At 43.4% G+C, this 22,500-nt stretch overlaps 1 protein-coding gene across 3 annotated transcripts in view; it reads left to right on the top strand.

The window, feature by feature from the left end:
- Positions 1-1,881: 1,881 nt before the first annotated feature.
- LOC138973750 (beta-galactosidase-1-like protein 2) overlaps positions 1,882-22,500 on the top strand; it is a 58,903-nt gene continuing 38,284 nt past the window's right edge. Inside the window, exons 1-7 of one of the 3 annotated variants that reach the window (XM_070346465.1) lie at positions 1,882-2,544; positions 2,832-2,903; positions 10,418-10,536; positions 14,993-15,200; positions 16,615-16,683; positions 18,612-18,707; positions 19,565-19,673. In XM_070346465.1, the coding sequence (XP_070202566.1) occupies positions 2,875-2,903; positions 10,418-10,536; positions 14,993-15,200; positions 16,615-16,683; positions 18,612-18,707; positions 19,565-19,673 (630 nt within the window). In that variant the 5' untranslated portion in view covers positions 1,882-2,544; positions 2,832-2,874. Of the gene's footprint in view, positions 2,545-2,591; positions 2,904-10,417; positions 10,537-14,992; positions 15,201-16,614; positions 16,684-18,611; positions 18,708-18,821; positions 18,840-19,564; positions 19,674-22,500 lie in introns of those variants that run through there. The other 2 variants (XM_070346466.1, XM_070346467.1) reach the window with 2 other exon arrangements.

The raw sequence follows: 22,500 nt of genomic DNA, 5'->3' as shown, positions 1-22,500 counted from the left end.
GTCGGTGAATGGAACTATAATGGTCTTCTTGTTGACTTATGCTTTTGACACGGTCAGAAAAAAGGGGCACCACAGAATATATCAAGGGGAAAAATAGACGAATCGTTAAACGGAGGAGGGGGAGGGGAGGAGGGGGAGGGGAGGAGGGGGAGGGGAGGAGGGGGAGGGGAGGAGGGGGAGGGGAGGTGGGGAGGAAGCTGAAGAGAAATACAGAAGAGGAGGTGAGTTTAGAAAGTTCAACATCAAAATCAGTAGAAAAATCAAACGATACTACGGCTGTTGACGATTGCCGGTAGAAAGAGGAGAAGGAGCTGGAGGAAGAGGAGGAGGAGGAGGAGGAGGAGGAGGAAGAGGAGGAGGAGGAGGAGGGGGAGGAGAAGATGACTGAAGGGAAGATAAGACAGTGCAAGATTCAAGCTCAGAAAAATACAACTATGCTGCTGCTACTGCTGTTGCTACTGCTGTAATAATAATGATGATGATGATGATAAGGGAGGCGTGTGTGTGTGTGGGTGGGTGTGGGTGTGGGGGGGGGGTGTTTAGGCTGAATAAAGAAGAGGTGACAGCAGGGCAGATGAGAAAGTGCAAAAATGAAACAAAAAAACGAAAGAGAGCTGTTCACGGCGACAACGACGAGTACGACGACGACAATGACTACGACGATGATGATGCTGCTGCTGCAGCTGATGATGATGATGATGATGATGATGATGATGATGATGATGATGATGATGATGATGATGATGATGACGACGACGATGATGACGACGACGACGATGAATGACGACGACGACGACGACGACGCCCGACGACGACGGTGGCGGCGATTATGCTATTCTTGATTAAATAAACAGGAAAATAAAACAGAGCAGCCTGCTGAGACATTACCTTCTTCACATCCCCCCACCCCCCCCCCCCCCCCCTTTCAAGAGGCTTTGTTCGCCACAAATAAGCCACGTACATCTGTCAGCAGTTCATTGATGTTTTCAGAATAGGCTAGCAGCGAACATAGATTAACAGCAAAAATAATCGTCAGTACGCGCAGACGTCAGCGAGTTCCTTTCATGAAGATTGTGTGTGTGTGAGCGGGGTGGGGGGGGGGGGGTGGGGTTGTGACTCCTAAAACAGATTCGTGTAAAGTGGATTGAAGGGCGTGCGGTTAATATCGTCATTTAGGAGAAGCGGGGTGGGGGTGGGTGGGGGTGGGGATCGATACTGGATGGGTACGAAAATAAATGTCACATGTGAAAAGCGTCTTGACTATTGTGTGTGTATATGGACTATAACCGCTAGCAGTGTCAGGTCTTACCATTGATCGCAAGACGATCACCTGCACACAAGCAACGCGTAATGCTTTTAGCTGTGAACACTCGCAAGCTGTTGCAACCAGCTCACTGTGAGCTCAACCGAAGACATACAGTGGAACCCCCCTTTTACGACCTCCACAAATCTGAGAAAATCCGGTCTTAAAAAGGAGGGAGTCTTAAAGTGGGTGTACATTTACAGAGGATATGAATAGGAAATCCAAAAAACGATGGTCTTTAAATTTAAGGTAGGGCCAAAAAAAAGAAATAGGTCTGTTTACGGTAACATAGGGTGAAAAAATAGGGTCGGTAGGTCGGCTTTTTCTTTTTTTTTTTCCTTTTTTTTTCTCCCCTCTCTATGATGTTTCACAGTTCATTTCTTCTCATCAATCCCTGTTTTTGCCCAACATAACTATAAACAGTACTTTGAGCTTACCTCCCTTCTGTCGTCTGCTGTTTGAGCGCAAACAGCTCTATTTTGGATGCGTTTTTTGTTTTTTTTCAGACGATCCAAAAAAAGATTAGGGTCGGTCGGGTTACCGTAAACAGACCTATTTTTTTTTTTTTTGCCTAAGAAGTCTTCTTCTTCTTCTTCTTGTCGATCACTCAGATGGAAACGCCGGTTCTCCGCGCAAATGTTGCCGTGCGCTGTAGGTCGTCCAGACTGCCATAGAGCTTCCCTTGCACCGTGGTCGCCTCCGCCCAGATCTGGCTCCTGAGGCCATCGTGTAGTGGGCAAGTCTGCAGCAGGTGTTCCGTTGTCATGCTGCCTGTTTGACAAGGGCACTGGTCTGACTGGCCAATTCTGAACTTGGTGAAAAGGTGGTGGTTCATTCGGTACATTCGGTAGGAAGTCTTAAATCGGGGGTCTTAAAGGCGGGTTCAACTGTATCGAGATATCACCCACCATGTGTATATGCCTTCAGAATGAGAAGGTTAAGCTCGTTGAGTTTGCTCAAAGTAAAAATTCTTTTAGTTCGCTGCGCACGGGGTGAAAACAGCCTGTGTTGTGCTTTTCTCTTCAATTCTATGTGTCGCTGTCATGATTGAAGTACGCCAGAGAACGTGTCAGTACAATATTCCCTATTGACATCGGGAATATATATAATTATGTGAATGCGTGAAACGTATATATTTGAAGGTTCCGCGCAAGCTTAGCTCTGTCGTGTGGACTGAGTTCAGAGTTTCGGCATGTGGTTTTTTTTGTGGGCACAATTTGTGACTGTGTGAAATCGCCTGTGTAAGTTGAAACGCGGATCACAACTTCCAGGTGCAGACAGACACACTCACACATACACACACACACACACACACACACACACACACACACACACATACACACACACACACACACACACACTCCCCATCCCTTCACACACAAACACACAGGCAGATGCCCGCAGGCATGCTGGACTACAAGGATTCGTGTCAAACGCCTGTGCTATAGCAAGCCTGCGTGTGTTAGCTCTCTCCATAGAGAGTGTATGTAGGCGGATTGTTTAATTGCTTGAATTGGTGATTGAACAGATTACCTGCTGCATAAAACGGGACGCATAACTCATGTGTCAAAATGCTGGGTTACTTTGACGAGACTAAACGGTAAGACGAATGTGACGGTGGTGAGAATACTGATGTGGCAGAGTTTGAATTGATATGTGTGAGACTGTGAGTGTGTGTGTGTGTGTGTGTGTGTGTGTGTGTGTGTGTGATGATGATGATGATGATGATGATGATGATGATGATGATGATGATGATGATGATGATGATGATGATGATGATGATGATGATGACGACGACGACGACGACACGATGATGATGATGATGATGATGATGATGATGATGATGATGATGATGATGATGATGATGATGATGATGATGATGATGATGATGACGATGATGGTGGATGATGACGATGACGATGACGATGACGACGACGACGACGACGATGTTAACATTACAAGCAAAACAAAGTTATGGTGTGACAGAGGGTGTGACCTGGGGTTTTGTTCTCAGTCAGCTTGTGCCCTTTTCAAATGATGTTAATCAATGTTTGTGATGTTGCAAGCTGTTCGCTCCATTAACTGAATTCATATAATTATTAGCAAAATATCCCCAATCGTTGTTTGCTGTACTGCTTATTGCAGGAAGACTTTATTATAAAAAACATGAAGTAATCGTTTCTTTACTTAAGCAGTCTTATTTTGCTAGCTTTGAAACAATATTATAATAAACTGTTACATGTTGTCATAAGTCATGTTAATGTTAGTAATATTACAATGACGGGCGCTGTGGCGGGGTGGTAAGACGTCGGCCTCTTAATCGGAAGGTCGAGGGTTCGAATCCCGGCCGCGGCTGCCTGGTGGGTTAAACTGTGGAGATTTTTCCGATCTCCCAGGTCAACTTATGTGCAGATCTGCAAGTGGCTTCGTGTGTACACGCAAGCACAAAACCCAGTGCGCACGGAAAAGATCCTGTAATCCATGTCAGAGTTCGGTGGGTTATAGAAACACGAAAATATCCAGCATGCTTCCTCCGAAAGCGGCGTAAGATATAGTAAATATCTTGCAAGTGGATGCAAAAACACGAGTGTACGTGGGAGTTTCAGCCCACGAAGGAAGAAGAAGAAGATTAGATTAAGGCACAGTCCTTCCTGTGAAAACTCACGGCACAACATCTCAGACATGGCCAGGCTTGTGATTGGCCCTGTCAAAACTCACGGCTCAACATCTCAGACCTGGCCAGGCTTGTGATTGGCCCTGTCAAAACTCACGGCTCAACATCTCAGACATGGCCAGGCTTGTGATTGGCCCTGTCAAAACTCACGGCTCAACATCTCAGACCTGGCCAGGCTTGTGATTGGCCCTGTCAAAACTCACGGCACAACATCTCAGACATGGCCAGGCTTGTGATTGGCCCTGTCAAAACTCACGGCACAACATCTCAGACATGGCCAGGCTTGTGATTGGCCCTGTCAAAACTCACGGCTCAACATCTCAGACATGGCCAGGCTTGTGATTGGCCCTGTCAAAACTCACGGCACAACATCTCAGACATGGCCAGGCTTGTGATTGGCCCTGTCAAAACTCACGGCACAACATCTTAGACATGGCCAGGCTTGTGATTGGCCCTGTCAAAACTCACGGCACAACATCTCAGACATGGCCAAGGCTTGTGAATGGCCCTGTCAAAACTCACGGCACAACATCTCAGACATGGCCAGGCTTGTGATTGGCCCTGTCAAAACTCACGGCACAACATCTCAGACATGGCCAGGCTTGTGATTGGCCCTGTCAAAACTCACGGCACAACATCTCAGACATGGCCAGGCTTGTGATTGGCCCTGATAGCATGCTAACGTTAATTTAACGTTAATTTAACGTTTGCATGGTTTGATTTTGGTTAACGGTTAACATTAAACGTTAAAGGCATACTAACGCACTCCCGTGTTTACAAAGTGTAGTTTGCCCACAATCGATGTCAAACGCACCACAAGAAAAATGTTCATTCAAAATGAACAGCGTCGATGCAATGTCCACCAAAGATTTATTTTGGGAAGTGTTAAAGGTTAGGGTCAAAAGTTAATGAATTGCATGTTGTGCTGGATATATAAATTGTTTATTTCAGTCAATGCTTGATTCATAAGTACATTTTTCAGCATGGTGCATCTACAGGAGGGTGCTCCAACAATGATGCATAGTGCCAACATTTAGCGCAAACTTTTCACAACAGTGCATTATTACCACAAAGCGCATACAGCGATTATATATAGTAGCAAGTTGCACTAAACATTTGAACAAAATGCATTTTGTTCAAATGTTAACAGCACAGCACCAAGTTTTGCATAAGTGCACAACAGCACTGACCATTTCACAAAAGTGCATTACAGCTGTGACAATTTTACAAAAGTGCATTGACCATTTCAGGCAGATGGCTAACATGCAGATTTCGCTTTTGTCTGTCTTTCTTTGAAAAGTAGGCATGTTCAAGATCGATGAAGTCATGAGCAATTGGGTTAGATGACAGAAAAGATTCAAAAACGTCAGATTCAGTTAGATGACAGAAAAGATTCAAAAACGTCAGATTCAGTGTTTTGGGCACTGTTGAACAGGAACATTCTCTCCTGTTCAACAAATGTGGGTTCAATTCAAAAGCAACATTGTCACAGATAGGCTAGTGTTACATTTCTGTAAAGTTTCAAAAACATCTTCCATGTTTTGGTTACTGTTGAACAGAGGCATATTTTCCTGTTCAAAAAAGTCTGACACAAATTGTCGTAGTTGTGGGTTAAGGTTCGATCTATACTGTCCTTCAAACGAGTCGTAGAACCGTCATTGTCACAGATAGTGTTACATTTCTGTTTTACATTCAAACGAGTCGTAGAAGTAGTAGTACATTTGCGTTTGGTTCTTTTTTCTTTTAGATTCCTGTCACTCATACTAGCAGTATTGATTGAGGTACATAAATCTGTTGATGTACAGGGATGACTTGTTTGTAATGAATCCTTGTTTCCTCCACATTGAGTTTGCATTGCAGTTGGACAGAAATGAACAGGTGTTAATTGATAAACACATTGATAATGGCTTTTGAGAAAATCAATCAATTCTGCAAAGGAATTAACTTGATGACATCAAAACTGCAGCGCCATTTGAAGAATGGTTACCATTTCTGTTTCTTTGATGGGAATCAAACAAATAAAAACATTGACTATCCAAGTTACCATGAATGGCAATAGTTGACTCCTGAAAAGTAGCAAGGATATAATTTGAGACGATAAACGCCTGATGCAATCCCTCCTCAAGGTCAGTCAACTCAAAACCTTCATCATTCGCAACATCAGTAGGCAACACAGCGGGATTCGTATGTCCAGAAATCATGTCGAAAAAATATTACATTTCAAAAGCATGTCCAACCACAGTTGTTGGCAAGTGTTCGTGTCCGAAGTAGCCTTCAGTGTGTGTATATGTATTCATGTGACAGAGAACGTGACCTCATTGTTCAATCCTCTCTCTCTCTTCTTTCTCATTCGAACGCACACACGCAAGAACGTAGCCTACGCACGCATGCACGCGCACGCACACACACACACACACACACACACACACACACACACCCCGCTGACGCACACGGCAAACCACGCACACACACACTGACTGTCGGCAAGCATCTCTTTTTGTTTTCTTTACCTTTGTTTATTGTGTTTTCGATATTTGTGTTTATTTTTTGCTTGACTTATCTGTTTTATTTTAATGTTTGCTATCCACATCGTGTGATAAATGTTTCTTCTCAGTCTCCGAGTCAGTTTAGTTTCTGCACGCCGCTTTGGTACTCCTTGTTTTTCTTTCTGGTGTTTTGTGCGCGACTGATTTGCGGATTTATTTTTATTCCTTTCATATGCAGTTGAAGTGTTGTGGGTGTTATTGTCTGTATATGCTATGTTGCGTCTGTGTATGCCTACAAGAATTTTGGGTGTAATGTGCCTGTGGTCTGCTCGCAGTCGAGCACAGAAAACATGGCGGCGCCCTGCAGGCAAATTCGTGGAAAGTCTTCCCGACCGCAGATACCAGCGTCGTCCGCGACGCTGGAATAAGACCATATAATGACGATATGTCACCATGCGCGGACCATAATACATGCATTACAGCTTGTTCTAGCCTCTGAAAAAGTGAGGATGTCAACAAAGCCGCGGTGTTAGCTCCCTTGCATCAACGTTACATGTGTTGCCAAATCTATAAATAGGACCATCTAGATCAAAATAAAAATTCAAATATCTCAACATTTAAGGGCTCCTAGACCACAATATTTTGCAGGGAACTTAATTTAGTCTGTCTCCAGCTCTGGGTAAAGCAATTAGCGTGTATATTCATCAGCTTTCTATGCCTTTAAATTAACGTTTAAATTAACGTTAGCAGAAAATACGTTTTAAGGCAAACGTTAAATTAACGTTTGATTAACGTTACGTTAGCAAGCAAACCGTTTTCATAGCAACCCTTTTTTAAACATTAATTTAACGCTGTTTGCCTGAAAACGATTTTAAACAGTTTGCATTGAAACGTTAACATAACGTTATATAAACGTTGACACATAACCGTTCAATATCAAACCATTTTTAAATGTTAATTTAACGTTTGCCTCAAAACAATTTTCCAACGGTTTGCATTAAAACGTTAAAAAAGCGTAAATGTCTTCAAGAGACTAACCGTTTCGTAAATATTAGCCTTCCGTGACAGCAAAATGAAGTAATGGTGTTACCTGTGCTTTGATCTCGGCTAGTGCCCTTTTCAAATCAGTGCCCGGTAAGTATCTTGGAAGTGGATGCAATAATAGCTATATCTAGATCTATATAGACTTGTTTCGATATTATCATCCTAATCTTAATTACTATGAGTTGACTATATCTGCGCCTCGATATTTTATTTATGTTCTTACGTAATGCTGTGATACACCACACCTGACTCGGTTTCTCGTTGAAATAATAAAGTGTTCTATGACAATGACAATGACAATATCTATGCCATCTTCTTCTTCGTTCATGGGCTGAAACTCCCACGTTCACTCGTCCAATAATAACCGTTCTATCTGTGCCATCTTCTTCTTCGTTCATGGGCTGAAACTCCCACGTTCACTTGTCCACGAATAGCTCTATCTGTGTCATCTTTTTCTTCGTTCATGGGCTGAAACTCCCACGTTCACTCGTCCACAAATAGCTCTATCTGTGCCATCTTCTTCTTCGTTCATGGGCTGAAACTCCCACGTTCACTTGTCCACGAATAGCTCTATATGTGTCATCTTTTTCTTCGTTCATGGGGTGAAACTCCCACGTTCACTCGTCCACAAATAGCTCTATCAGTGTGTCATCTTTTTCTTCGTTTATGGGCTGAAACTCCCACGTTCACTTGTCCACGAATAGCTCTATATGTGTCATCTTTTTCTTCGTTCATGGGCTGAAACTCCCACGTTCACTCGTCCACAAATAGCACTATCTGTGTCATCTTCTTCTTTGTTCATGGGCTGAAACTCCCACGTTCACTCGTCCACAAATAGCTCTATCTGTGTCATCTTCTTCTTCGTTCATGGGCTGAAACTCCCACGTTCACTTGTCCACAAATAGCTCTATCTGTGTCATCTTTTTCTTCGTTCATGGGCTGAAACTTCCACGTTCACTTGTCCACGAATAGCTCTATATGTGTCACCTTCTTCTTTGTTCATGGGCTGAAACTCCCACCGTGCGTTCACAACTCCTCTCCGGCCTTCACGTTATATTATTGCCGGTGTGGCGATTTGAGATTGGCCTCTGTGGTCACATTACCCACTCGATATATACTCGTACCCAAGGTCGCTCATCAGTACTATCGAAGGGTGTTTTTTTTGTTTAGTGTGGAGTTTACAATACAAGATCAACGAGGCGAGGGGCTAATGTGACCACGGGCCAATCTCAAATCGCCACAACACTGCAATTCAGTTCTAACTGGTAGGGCGTCACAGACGGTTGCGGCGCCCGGTTGGCTCAATCGTGAGTTTAAGACACCCAGCTGAGCAACGGGAAAAGCCACATAACACAGGCACGCTCAGTGATGCAATGTTTTATCCTCACTTTCGATTTTGTTAAATTAAACTTGTTTCTGCTACCATTGCCCAGTTATCCAGTTGTTAACATTGTAACGTAGCATTTTTTAACTGTGCTTGAAAAGCCTACATTCTAGGGCAAACGGACTAAAGCCGCAAGTACAGCAGAAAGAAGACCAGCTGGAGTTGTACACTATATCCGCCTGCCAAACGGTTGTGTGACGTGTCTAGTGTGTTGGCGAAGTGTCTTGTGCTTGTCACTTCTCGCTTTCAGCCCTCACCGCTGGCTAGCACCGTCTGTCCTTTTTAGGACAATGCGAAAAGAGAGCAGAATGCGTCAGTCTCTCCTGCCAGTACAATAACCTCTCCACAACAAGCCCTATGTAGTGCCTCCATCGCGGCGACAGGCGTAAACTGGGTACCGCAAGGCCCCAGGCTAGACTACAAGGACTCGGAGGAGGTTGGCCCCTAGACGTGCGGCATGCGGGCCCACCGGTGTGTGGAAACGCCCAGGTGCCCACGAACCAACCTCCAGCTATGGGTCAAATAGCCGGGCAGGATAGGCTCGTCAACCCTGGCAGGCAGCTATCCTAAGAGAAGACCACTCTGAATTCAAAACGAGGGTAGAGGAGGCTCATCATCCATGGAAGGAAACTTGTCTAGGAGAAGGAAAACTCCGAAATGAAACCCACGCAGTCCCTCGAAGACGGAACGGCACTGGCCTTTTTTAGGCGGGGAGCAGACCGGGTGCCTACGCTACCCTCGACAAATGGTTGTACACTATATCCACCTTGTGTACAGTGAACTTTTAAGACTCTTTTAGATGCGCACACCCAAAAAACGTCACGTTGATAGTCGTCGTCGGCTTCTGTGGCGCACCCGCCAACCACCAACCCAGGCGGGTTATCCAGATCCAGATCCAGATTGCCACCAGCTCATTTTCCCTACTACTGATCATCATCCGCACTGATATATATATAACCAAATCCGCCCACCATATGTGTAGTTGTTGTTGTTGTGAGTCGTTGTTGTTGTTTTTGTTGTTGTTGTTGTTGTTGTGTTGTTGTTGTCGTTGTTGTTTAAAGTCATGATAAAGAAACTGACTTGGTCTAGGCAGGTGTTCTACCAATGCGGCCCAGTATTTGTCTTTCAATTGACTCTGCACTGTGGCCTGCAGTTTTGCTTTTGACTCAGCGATTTTCTTTCGCAGGTGGCATCAGTGTATGTCAGTGGTAGAGAAAGTTAGTAACAAACCTCTTCAAAATTCACTTTTATTTATGTAAATCACTCTTTGCCTTTTTGTGAATCCAACAGTAAACCCAAACACACTAGGCAGTGCAAAAGGCTTCACAGAACGGCAAAGTTATCTGTAGTTGCTTCCCTTGTGCTTCCTCTCTAGCTGCGGAGAGCCAAACTCGAAGCGTACCGGGAAACAGAAAGTTTACTTTCACTGCAACTTTTCCCCAAAGTTGTGTCTTTGAAGTAATCAGAATAGGCTGGAAATGATCCGGCTTCCAATATTCTAGCGATCGCCGACTTTCTGCTTCCAGAGCATCGAGTATGCGAACGACAATGCTGCGAGAAAGGCAAAAGAAACGGTTGTACCTGCTTGCAGCTGCCGTTGCTGTGATTGTGTGGTACTACTACTTCTACGGTTATCCTTGGTCCGGTGAGTAGGACTGTTAATATTGATCAGATTCTACCTGTCTGTGATTAAATATTAACACTAATAACAGTATAAAGCAGACGGATGTCGGAATGAAAACTGACAAAAGTTACACAGGTGACTTCATGACCATGATGTACAGTCTACAACTCCAGAAAGACGTCAGACGAGCATGTTTATCGCAATATAAACTCCAGGGATGCTTAGCATAGGTTGCTTAGCATTTCACTAGCATTTTCACTAGCCAGCCGGGCGAGCTGCCAGACACTGAGACAGTTTATACTAGCCTAGCGGATTGTTTACACGCCCCTGGCGACTGGGCGGTGGATTTTGCCATCTCTGAAACTCCAGAATCAGTGTTTACCCACCAAACTTAAGAGATAAAGATGTGTCTGGAGGGTAAAAAGCTTGTCAGTTTCTTTCAAGTGGAGCAAGTTGTTGATTTGCAGCTGTAAATATCATCCCCGAAATTCTATAAATTCCAATTCCAAAAAACAAGAAACATTACTTGGGTTTGAAGAAGAACTTTGCAATGAAGTGAATTTTAAGTTAAATCTACCGTTTCTCAATCAATCAATCAATATGAGGCTTATATCGCGCGTATTCCGTGGGTACAATTCTAAGCGCAGGGATTTATTTATTTTTGTTATTTTTATTTTATGCATGCAATTTATATCGCGCACATATTCAAGGCGCAGGGATTTAGTTATGCCGTGTGAGATGGAATTTTTTACACAATTTGTGACAATACATCACGCATTCACATCGGCCAGCAGATCGCAGCCATTTCGGCGCATATCCTACTTTTCACGGCCTATTATTCCAAGTCACACGGGTATTTGGGTGGACATTTTTATCTATGCCTATACAATTTTGCCAGGAAAGACCCTTTTGTCAATCGTGGGATCTTTAACGTGCACACCTCAATGTAGTGTACACGATATATTTTGAATAATTTATATTGTGCCAGTTTAATCCGCCTAACTCGGAGGGAGGGGGGAGGGTGGGCGTGCACTCAGTACTCAGGGAAGAGAGCATGGGGGAGGGGGGCCGCGCTCGGTCTGGTGTGTTTATTTTGCGATAAACAAGGCCCGGCTGACAATGTTCATGTCGCGCATTAATTACAGTGTTCTAGATGGTCGAACGTATAGCAAAGATCTGTACGCGTACGTGTGGATATTGCGTCACCCGTGACTCACTTGTTTCTCCAATGTTCCAAATGCATACGTTGTTTTGCTCCCACCATAACTGCAGATCTTGGCAAACGGGTGACGTAAAAACTAGATTTTATGATTGTTATACTTATAGAAGTTATACGTTCCCGTACACGTGCTGAAAAGTTCCACATCTAGATCTGTCTAATTGTCTTATCCCCAGATGATTTATTATAGCTTGAAAGTGACCTAGTATGGTATTTGCACAAGCAGAAAGTTGAGAGATTAATGTTCATGCAGTCTTTCGGAGTTTGTACATCATGAGTTGATACGTGATACTCTTGGTGTGTGCATATGCGGGGGAAATTATCACGGATGTTTTGAGGTTGATACTTAGACATTTAAATAACTATTTCAGATCACAGTTTTAAGGGCACAGTGTTGCAGATTGGTCTGTTAGCCAGTAGAGTGAGTTCTGATTCAAACATTTGGCAGACCTGTTTACCAGTACAATTTGGGCGTGTTTTGTACGCCAAATTATTCTCGGTACGCAAATACGCGACACACGCACAAAATACGCCTAAGAAAAAGTCTAGAATACGTTTTCCGGTGTTAGTGTTCTGATTACGGAATGGTACAACTGATACCGGTTTTGGTCGAAGGGAGATAACCATGACAGCGAGTCTTCAGCTGTGGAAACCTTGTTCAGTTGTTGGCACGTGCGATCGTCTGGACAATCGTGGCAAAATGAAGCAGAAAAATGTGCCAGTTTCGGATGACTGTACCAAGTCTAAACAGCAGAAGGAGCAGATTTTCTTGGAGAAATATAAGAAAGAGCCAGGAATTGTGGAGTCGTAACTATGGGAAAAAGTCATGCACATGCACTGCAAATATTGTAAATCAGATTTCTCCGTTGCCCATGCTGGGAAAGATGACATCGAACGACACTGCAGTTCTAAAACTCACCTGGACCACAGGCGGAAGGTATCGTCCACTGGACTACTACTATCACAGGAAGCCTTTCTGTGATAGTAGTAGTCCAGTGGACGATACCTTCCGCCTGTGTCTGGACAAGGTTGCTGCAAAGAAATCCGCTGAAAGCTGCCAAGGAATTATGAAGTTCATTCCCGCAAAGCAAATCCTGCCAGAAGAAAAGGCTGTAGTCCGCGCTGAAGCAATGTTTTCTGAGATGATTGTAAAAATGAACTTGCCACTGTCAACCGCAGATGTTATTTCACGAACTTCATCTTTTCATTATCAATCTGTTTGGAATACACAGGCTATAAACTGACAGGTAAATAAAATTGTTTTGTTCCTGTTGTATTGGAAAGAGTTAAATTCTGAAGGTGTTCACAAGACATGCTATTCTTACACAAACACGTTTGCACCCACGCGTACATTTTCCCTACCCCATTATTATGGCTTTGCTTGCAAGGTACACTAACTTTTTGAAAAATACACTCAACGTTTTGGGAAAGTACTCTTGCCTCGGGTTTAGGGTAAACAGGTCTGCATTTGGTCTTTATCATTTTTGTTTTGTTTGTTTGTTTACTTAACGCCCAGCCGACCACGAAGGGCCATATCAGGGCGGTGCTGCTTTGACATTTAACGTGCGCCACACACAAGACAGAAGTCGCAGCACAGGCTTCATGTCTCACCCAGTCACATTATTCTGACACCGGACCAACCAGTCCTAGCACTAACCCCATAATGCCAGACGCCAGGCGGAGCAGCCACTAGATTGCCAATTTTAAAGTCTTAGGTATGACCCGGCCGGGGTTCGAACCCACGACCTCCCGATCACGGGGCGGACGCCTTACCACTAGGCCAATCGTGCCGGTCAGTCGCAGAGCTTGTCACAGACTGTTTTGGTGCTACAGTGGAACCCCCCCCCCCCCCCTTTTAATTTAAGACCTCCAAAAACCTGAGAAAATCAGGTCTTAAAAAGGAGGGAGTCTTAAAATGGGGGTAATTGTACGGAGGATATTGAACAGAAAGTCTGAGAAAACTAGGTCTTAAAGGAGGGAGTTTTAAAATGGGGGTAATTTTACAGAGGGTATGAACAGAAAGTCTGAGAAAACTATGTCTTAAAAAGGAGGGAGTCTTAAAATGGGGATAATTGTACGGAGGATATGAACAGAAAGTCTGAGAAAACATTAAGGTCTTAAAAAGGAGGGAGTCTTAAAATGGGGGTAATTGTACGGAGGATATGAACAGAAAGTCTGAGAAAACTAGGTCTTAAAAAGGAGGGAGTCTTAAAATGGGGGTAATTGTACGGAGGATATGAACAGAAAGTCTGAGAAAACTAGGTCTTAAAAAGGAGGGAGTCTTAAAATGGGGGTAATTTTACAGAGGATATGAACAGAAAGTCTGAGAAAACTAGGTCTTAAAAAGGAGGGAGTCTTAAAATGGGGGTAATTTTACAGAGGGTATGAACAGAAAGTCTGAGAAAACAAGGTCTTAAAAAGGAGGGAGTCTTAAAATGGGGGTAATTGTACGGAGGATATGAACAGAAAGTCTGAGAAAACAAGGTCTTAAAAAGGAGGGAGTCTTAAAATGGGGGTAATTGTACGGTGGATATGAACAGAAAGTCTGAGAAAACTAGGTCTTAAAAAGGAGGGAGTCTTAGAATGGGGGTAATTTTACACAGGTTATGAACAGAAAGTCTGAACAATCAAGGTCTTAAAAAGGAGGGAGTCTTAGAATGGGGGTAATTTGACAGAGGTTATGAACAGAAAGTCTGAACAATCAAGGTCTTAAAAAGGAGGGAGTCTTAGAATGGGGGTAATTTTACAGAGACTATAAACAGAAAGTCTGAGAAAAGCAGGTCTTATAAAGGAGGGAGTTTTAAAATGGGGGTAATTTTACAGAGACTATAAACAGAAAGTCTGAGAAAAGCAGGTCTTATAAAGGAGGGAGTTTTAAAATGGGGGTAATTTTACAGAGACTATAAACAGAAAATCTGAGAAACTAGGTCTTGAAAAGGAGGGATCAGTCTTAAAATGGGGGTAATTTTACAGAGGGTATGAACAGAAAGTCTGAGAAAACTATGTCTTAAAAAGGAGGGAGTCTTAAAATGGGGGTAATTTTACAGAGGATATGAACAGAAAGTCTAAGAAAACTAGGTCTTAAAAAGGAGGGAGTCTTAAAAGTTAAATTGGGGGTCCTAACAGCTAGGTGCCACTGTACCGCAAGTTAACCTAGGCCTAGTTCATGCATAAAAGAAATAGTCTGCTCATTCTCTTTATCCTGTGAATTGCTGTAACTCATGGTAAAGAATGAAATAATGACCTGACTGCCAATAGGACCGGATGCCAGAAGTGACAATCTAAACGTCATTGACCCCCTGGAAGACGATGTGGAAGGGTTGACGTTCACCAAACGGCAGTTCTTCCTCAATACCAAGCCTTTCAGGATCCTGAGCGGCGCCATGCATTACTTCCGAGTGCCCTCCGAATACTGGCAAGATCGCATGATGAAGATGAAAGCCTGCGGCCTCAACACACTTGAAACGTAAGCTGAGGCGGAATTTGGCTTTCTGGGTAAGGCAGCCATGATCACGCTGTAGGAATTGTGTAAACCAGAATTATTAAAGTTCTGTTTAAGCGTCTGTCCTGGTGGCAGCAGATGTCAATTACTAATTAAGGATGTGTTTTGTTTATAAATCATATTGTTGAATTATAAACATGACTGAAATGGCTAGGAAATTAGCAAAAACACAAACATGGGTAGCGCCGTATACTGTATGGCAGCTCGCTTTCCCCAGGGAGAAAGCAGCCTGAATTTCCATGAGTGTAACCTCACAGGACTATATGAAATCTTATCCTTATCCTCCAAGTTTAACTTCTCTAATGGGGTCCTGATTTGGCCTATTATGGTCCGCTGGACCAAAAAGCAATAGCTAACTAACTAACTTCTCTAATGGGGCTGTCACACTATAACGTATAGCAGTAACTTATGCCAACTTATGAGAATTTTCATCGAAGCGCTTGAGTACGTTTGACAAAAGTTAGGGGTAGGTTTGGGATAAGTAGCATACGTTAAAAACCACGCTGGTATAAGCTGGCATATGTTGTACGCTGAGAGACACACAAAAATTTGAACATGTTCAAAATTTGTGGATGTATGCCGACGTACTCTTCATACGTTAGGCATACGCTAGACATACGCTACGCATATGTTAAATACGTTACAGGTAGTTTACTCATACGTCAAGATACGTTGAGATACGTCGAGATACGCTAGCAGGAAGGTGTACCATACAGCTGACTTATCGATAACCTAAGTAACTTACTTGCAACCTATGTCTTACCTATATCTAACGTATTAGAAGTATGTCTGACGATCGTGTAACTTATTGAACGTGTCGCTACCGTACAACTACAGGCAAGGGAATTGTCCGCCGAAAGGCAAATTTCCGCCGAAATTTTTGTTTGTTCCGCCGAAAAAGCAAAAGTGTCCGCCGAAAAAATAAATGGGGGAGCCCGCTGCGCATAGGTTTCTCATAAGTTTTTCATACGTTGGGCATAAGGCGAGGCCGCTAGACGTACGTTATGATACGCTATCATAAGTTTGATATAAGTTAGTGATGTGTTTCTAATAAGTTAGACGTACGCTATGAATACGTTATGCATAAGTCCAATTTAGAATTTTGATGCTTTTTTTTTAGACGTATGCCAACATATTGACATTATTTGTTTAACTTTTCATACGCTAGACATAAGTTTCTCTAAAACGCTAGAGTGTGACAGCCCCATAACTTTCAATGTACTTTGTTACATGTACTTCCATGAGAAGGTTGGCTGAAACTATCTACCTCTATTTAAAGACTCTCCTTTTTAAGAACCGATTTTCTCAATGTTTGTGGGTCTCAAAGGGGGGGTAATCCACTGTGAATGTAATCAGATTGCTCTGTTTCTATCATCAGGTATGTGTCATGGAATCTTCACGAACCCGTGCCAGGCAAGTTCAACTTCACAGGAATGCTGAACCTACGGTGAGTTACCTAATGTGAAGATGACTCTGCGGGTATGGCCAAATCTCAACATTTGAAGGAAGTCACTAGCCTGCCAGAAATGTTGCTGGTCCGGTACATACCACACAACAAATTATGAGTGATAGATTTCTGTACACAATTGAAATAGTAGTGATACTACAGGAGCCTCGTTTTCGTTTCACTAGAAAATGGCGGGGATTTTGCAGACGACAGAAGTTCCTGCATTTGCAGTGTTTGTATGGCTTTAACACTCAATAGTACAACCAAAAGTTTTGTATTTGACCAGAATTATTACTGGCTAGCCGGGGCAGCTTCCAGGCTCCCCCCGCGGGTTAGGGGGAAGAATTTACCCGATGCTGTAAGAGGCGACTAACGGATTCTGTTTCTCCTTTTACCCTTGTTAAGTGTTTCTTGTATAGAATATAGTCAATTTTTGTAAAGATTTTAGTCAAGCAGTATGTAAGAAATGTTAAGTCCTTTGTATTGGAAACTTGCATTCTCCCAGTAAGGTAATATATTGTACTACGTTGCAAGCCCCTGGAGCAAATTTTTGATTAGTGCTTTTGTGAACAAGAAACAATTGACAAGTGGCTCTATCCCATCTCCCCCTTTTCCCCGTCCCGATATAACCCTTCGTGGTTGAAAATGACGTTAAACACCAAATAAATAAAGAAAGAAAGAAACAATTGACAAGTGGCTCTATCCCATCTCCCCCCTTTCCCCGTCGCGATATAACCTTCGTGGTTGAAAACGACGTTAAACACCAAATAAAGACAGAAAGCTTCCGAGGCGGTGTCTACTGGCCCGGCAAATCTCTTACTCGTCCCTGGTGATCGGGCTGACAATTTGGCCACCCCTGACTCTGTGTTGTTTGGTATGTGTGTGTTTTTGTGTGTACTAATTTATTTTATTTTATGTTTTTTTTTTGGGGGGGGTGTTAGTCTGTGTTCATGTTCTTTTTGACTCACATGCGAAGCAAAAGTGAGTCTATGTACTCACCCGAGTCGTCCGTCCATCCGGACGTCCGTCCGTCCGGAAAACTTTAACGTTGGATATTTCTTGGACACTATTCAGTCTATCAGTACCAAATTTGGCAAGATGGTGTATGATGACAAGGCCCCAAAAAACATACATAGCATCTTGACCTTGCTTCAAGGTCAAGGTCGCAGGGGCCATAAATGTTGTCTAAAAAACAGCTATTTTTCACATTTTTCACATTTTCTCTGAAGTTTTTGAGATTCAATACCTCACCTATCTATATATGATATATAGGGCAAAGTAAGCCCCATCTTTTGATACCAGTTTGGTTTACCTTGCTTCAAGGTCAAGGTCACAGGAGCTCTTCAAAGTTGGATTGTATACATATTTTGAAGTGACCTTGACCCTGAACAATGGAAGATAACTGTTTCAAACTTAAAAATTATGTGGGGCACATGTTATGCTTTCATCATGAGACACATTTGGTCACATATGATCAAGGTCAAGGTCACTTTGACCCTTATGAAATGTGACCAAAATAAGGTAGTGAACCACTAAAAGTGACCATATCTCATGGTAGAAAGAGCCAATAAGCACCATTGTACTTCCTATGTCTTGAATTAACAGCTTTGTGTTGCATGACCTTGGATGACCTTGACCTTGGGTCAAGGTCACATGTACTTTGGTAGGAAAAATGTGTAAAGCAGTTCTTAGTGTATGATGTCATTGCTAGGTTTAGTTATTTGACCTTGACCCTGAAGGTCAAGGTCATGTCAAGGTCAAGCATGTGAGTCGTATGGGCTTTGCCCTTCTTTTTTGAAAGTGTGTGATTGTAGTTTGTACTGCTTTTCACTCATTATTTGGACAATTGATTATTCAGCTACTGGTGTATTTGCCAGATTGTTTTGTACAAGAGTTGATTACAATGTGAATTTGTTTGAACCGTGCAGGAAGTACCTTGAGCTGGCCCACTCTGAGGGTCTGTATGTCATCCTGCGCCCAGGGCCCTACATCTGCTCTGAGTGGGATTTTGGAGGCATGCCTAGGTTTGTTCGTCTCTCTGTCTGGTGTGTTAGTTTGTTTGTTTCTAGGCCTTGTGTGTTAGTTTGTCTGGTTGTCTGTCCTGTTGGTGTTTTTGAGAGGCCTAACATGGGGTGGGATTTTGGAGGCATGCCTAGGTTTGTTTGTCTTTCTGTCTGGTGTGTTAGTTTGTATGGTTGTCTGTTCTTTTGGTGTTTTTGGTTTAAACAGAACTTTATTCAATTTTAATCATGACAAGAACAATGCATGGATGATTACATACTCAAGCATATAATGCTTATTTTGGTGTTTTTAAGAGGCCTAACAAGGGGTTCGTGCTTGTGTGCACTCATTTTGTATTCAGTGAGAACAGGCGCAGTGGCCCAGTGGATATGACATCCGCCTCCTAATCGGAAGGTCGTGAGTTCAAGTCCCGGCCGCTGTCGCCTGGTGGCCGGGTGAAGAGTGGAGATTTTTCCGATCTCCCAGGTCTACGGAAAAGATCCTGCAATCCATGTTGGCTGTAGAAACACGAAAATAACCAGCATGCTTCCCCCAAAAGGGGCGTATGGCTGCCAGAATGGTGATGTAAAGACGATCATCCACATAAAAACACACTCGCGCAAAAGTATGAGTGAACGTGGGAGTTTCAGCCCATGAAAGAAGAAGAATACAATGGACAGGTGGCTGTGATGGAAAGGTGTATTACAGTGGAACCCCACTTTTAAGATCCCCCCCCCCCCCCCATTAGTTAAACACGCACACACACACACACACACTGACACACACAAAAAAACACCTTAAAGGCACATAATCATTCAGACTCTCATTGTATATCGCTCTCATTATCTTTATAAATAAAAAACCTTTTGTTTTGTAACAGCTGGCTGTTGGCGGACCAAAAGATGAAAGTTCGCTCTAACTACCAGGGCTACCAGGAGGCCATCACTCGCTTCTTTGGCTACCTGCTGCCCCAAGTGACTGATCTGCAGGTGTGTGTCTGTGTGTGTGTGAGCGTGTGTGTGTAGTCCTGAGTGAGTGTGTGTGTGTGTGGGCGTGTGTGTGAGAGTGTCTGGCGTGTGTGAGAGTGTCTGGCGTGTGTGACCTTGTGCGTATGTGTGTGTGTGTGTGTCCTGAGTGTGTGTGTGTGTCACAGTGTGTGTGTGTCACAGTGTGTGTGTGTGTGACAGTGTATGTGTGTGTGTCACAGTGTGTGTGTATCACACTGTGTGTGTGTGTCACAGTGTGTATGTGTACGTGTGTATGTTCGGAGTGTGTGTGTATCCTGAGTGAGTGTGTGTGTCACAGTGTGTGTGTGTGTGTCACAGTGTGTGTCACAGTGTGTATGTGTGTGTTACATACTGGTATAACATACTGAGTCAGGACTTTGTGTTTACATCATCCACGTCAGGACTCAATGAAAATAGTACTGTACCGTGTTTGAGTTTACATTTTCAAGCAGTGAACATAGTCTTAAAGTATTTTCAGAACATGGCGATGTTCAAGTGGTTATAATTATCAAATATTAATACCTTGTTATTTGTCATACCATGTGAGGACTCATTCTCAGGACCTGTACACACATTTTGCATGTTTAGGTCCAAGCCAGGACCCAGTTACACATGTTGCATGTTTAGGTCCAAGCCAGGACCCAGTTACACATGTTGCATGTTTAGGTCCAAGCCAGGACCCAGTTACACATTTTGCATGTTTGAGTCCAAGCAAGGACCCAGTTACACATGTTGCATGTTTAGGTCCATGCAAGGACCCAGTTACACATGTTGCATGTTTAGGTCCAAGCCAGGACCCAGTTACACATGTTTTTTTTTTTTTTTTTTTTTTTTTTTTTTTTTTTTGTTTCCTTACACCTGTTCCTTGTCCCGGTGTGCTCTCACGCCGCCCCGTCCCTGCACTCGCTGCTCCATCCACATCTGAATTTCGTTCCGCTGCCAGACTTGTCGATTTTACAGACGCTCCAGGGAGGGATGTCGGGTCGTTGCGGTAGGCTACCCTCGGAAGATGACACTGCACTTCTGCTGAGTCACTTCGACGGTGTTCAGTAGTGGGTCTGTCCCGAGCTAACGGACGCAGCCCACTACCTACTATGCCCCCTACTAACGACATTGACTGCTAAGTCGCGGAGCCAGACTGAGTGAGGGTCCCCTCCAGAGAGCAGACCGCCACTACGTCCCTCCGTCGACCCCCCAGAACGTCACACGTTGAAGACTGACAGCAGAAGTACTATTCAGGGAAGGATGGAACAGGAACACTGAGACCAAGGTCACCATGAGAGCTCCGGGCATGAAGGGCCACAAGAGCAAGGACAATTTATAATTTTGGATGATTAATGAGATGAGGATGATTATAATGATGATGCTATGGATTTCCAATTTGGTTTGAGACTACGTGACAGGGCAGCACTCTACGCTTACTGTCATAATATATCCTGGTGTCAACCAGGCCCGAGAACTGCCGCACCTGCGGTGTTGGTCAGGTAAACAGAACCTGAGCACCCTCAAAGTCGCATTCGTTAAGTGAATGACACTCGGCTGTGTGATTCCAGCCTTCCCATAGGAACCATAGCACTTCCACTCTGGGTAGGAGCCGACCGTAGCCCGAAAAACCCACATGACCCTGATGGGATTCGAACCCACGACCTCCCGGCCCACAGCCCGATGCGCTAACCACTGCGCTACGGGGGCCGGTCCAGTTACACATGTTACATGTTTGAGTCCAAGCAAGGACCCAGTTACACATGTTGCATGTTTAGGTCCAAGCAAGGACCCAGTTACACATGTTGCATGTTTAGGTCCAAGCCAGGACCCAGTTACACATGTTACATGTTTGAGTCCAAGCAAGGACCCAGTTACACATGTTACATGTTTGAGTCCAAGCAAGGACCCAGTTACACATGTTACACGTGAGGACTGCAATTTAAGTGTCATGAAAGTAAAGTGTAATCAACACTTTACGTTTCATAACTCGACAGGTAGCTAGTAGATTGATATGTTTGTAAACACCTTGTGTGCCCTAAATCGAAAGTGTTGTAAAATGGGAGATTTAGGGCTACATTTGGTATGTTGTTGTTGTTGTTGTTGGTCTCTACTGTCCGTAATTTTGGTAGAGACTTAACACTTGACATAATGTTCTGTGCGTTCTTTTTCTGGAGGAAGATCATATCACGTCTTCAAATGACCTACGATGTTCCATTGACAAACGTGTTGTTACCATAGACGCTTACTTTATAATACCTTGAAGAAGAAACGCACAGAGAGAGAGAGAGAGACAGAGACAGAGAGAGACAGACAGAGACAGACAGACAGAGAGAGACATAAAATTACAGAGAGACAGAGAGAGACATAAAATTACAGAGAGACAGCGAAAGAGCGACAGTGACAAAGAGATCGGTGGTGGTGACTAATATGAATCAGCAAAAACAAATTGAACCACATAATATTAAAGTTTATTTCTTGATGTTTGTGCACATATACACACACGCACAACTTGTGCGAGCCTGAACATAATAAATGAAAACGACGGATACCTGCTGAACTTTTTTCCAAATGAAAGTCCACACACACACACACACAAAAGCAGCTTTGGTTCATAATAGCTAGGTACCTGAAATCTATAACAAAACACCATGATTTCCAACATTTGGTACATCAGGCCGGTTTTCTTATGAAGTAAATGAAATGTTACAGATACGTTTGTGTAGTACATACAATCAATGGATGAAAAATACGTAACAATCCAAATCTACACATCAAACGATTTCGTTCTGGCATCATTGTAAATTGAGTTCAATTTTTTTGTAAG

The sequence above is a fragment of the Littorina saxatilis genome, linkage group LG8, assembly GCF_037325665.1.
Source record: "Littorina saxatilis isolate snail1 linkage group LG8, US_GU_Lsax_2.0, whole genome shotgun sequence".
In the NCBI taxonomy this organism is placed as follows: Eukaryota; Metazoa; Mollusca; class Gastropoda; order Littorinimorpha; family Littorinidae; genus Littorina; species Littorina saxatilis.
Note: the sequence above shows the minus strand (reverse complement) of the source record. Positions and strands in the feature narration are given on the sequence as shown.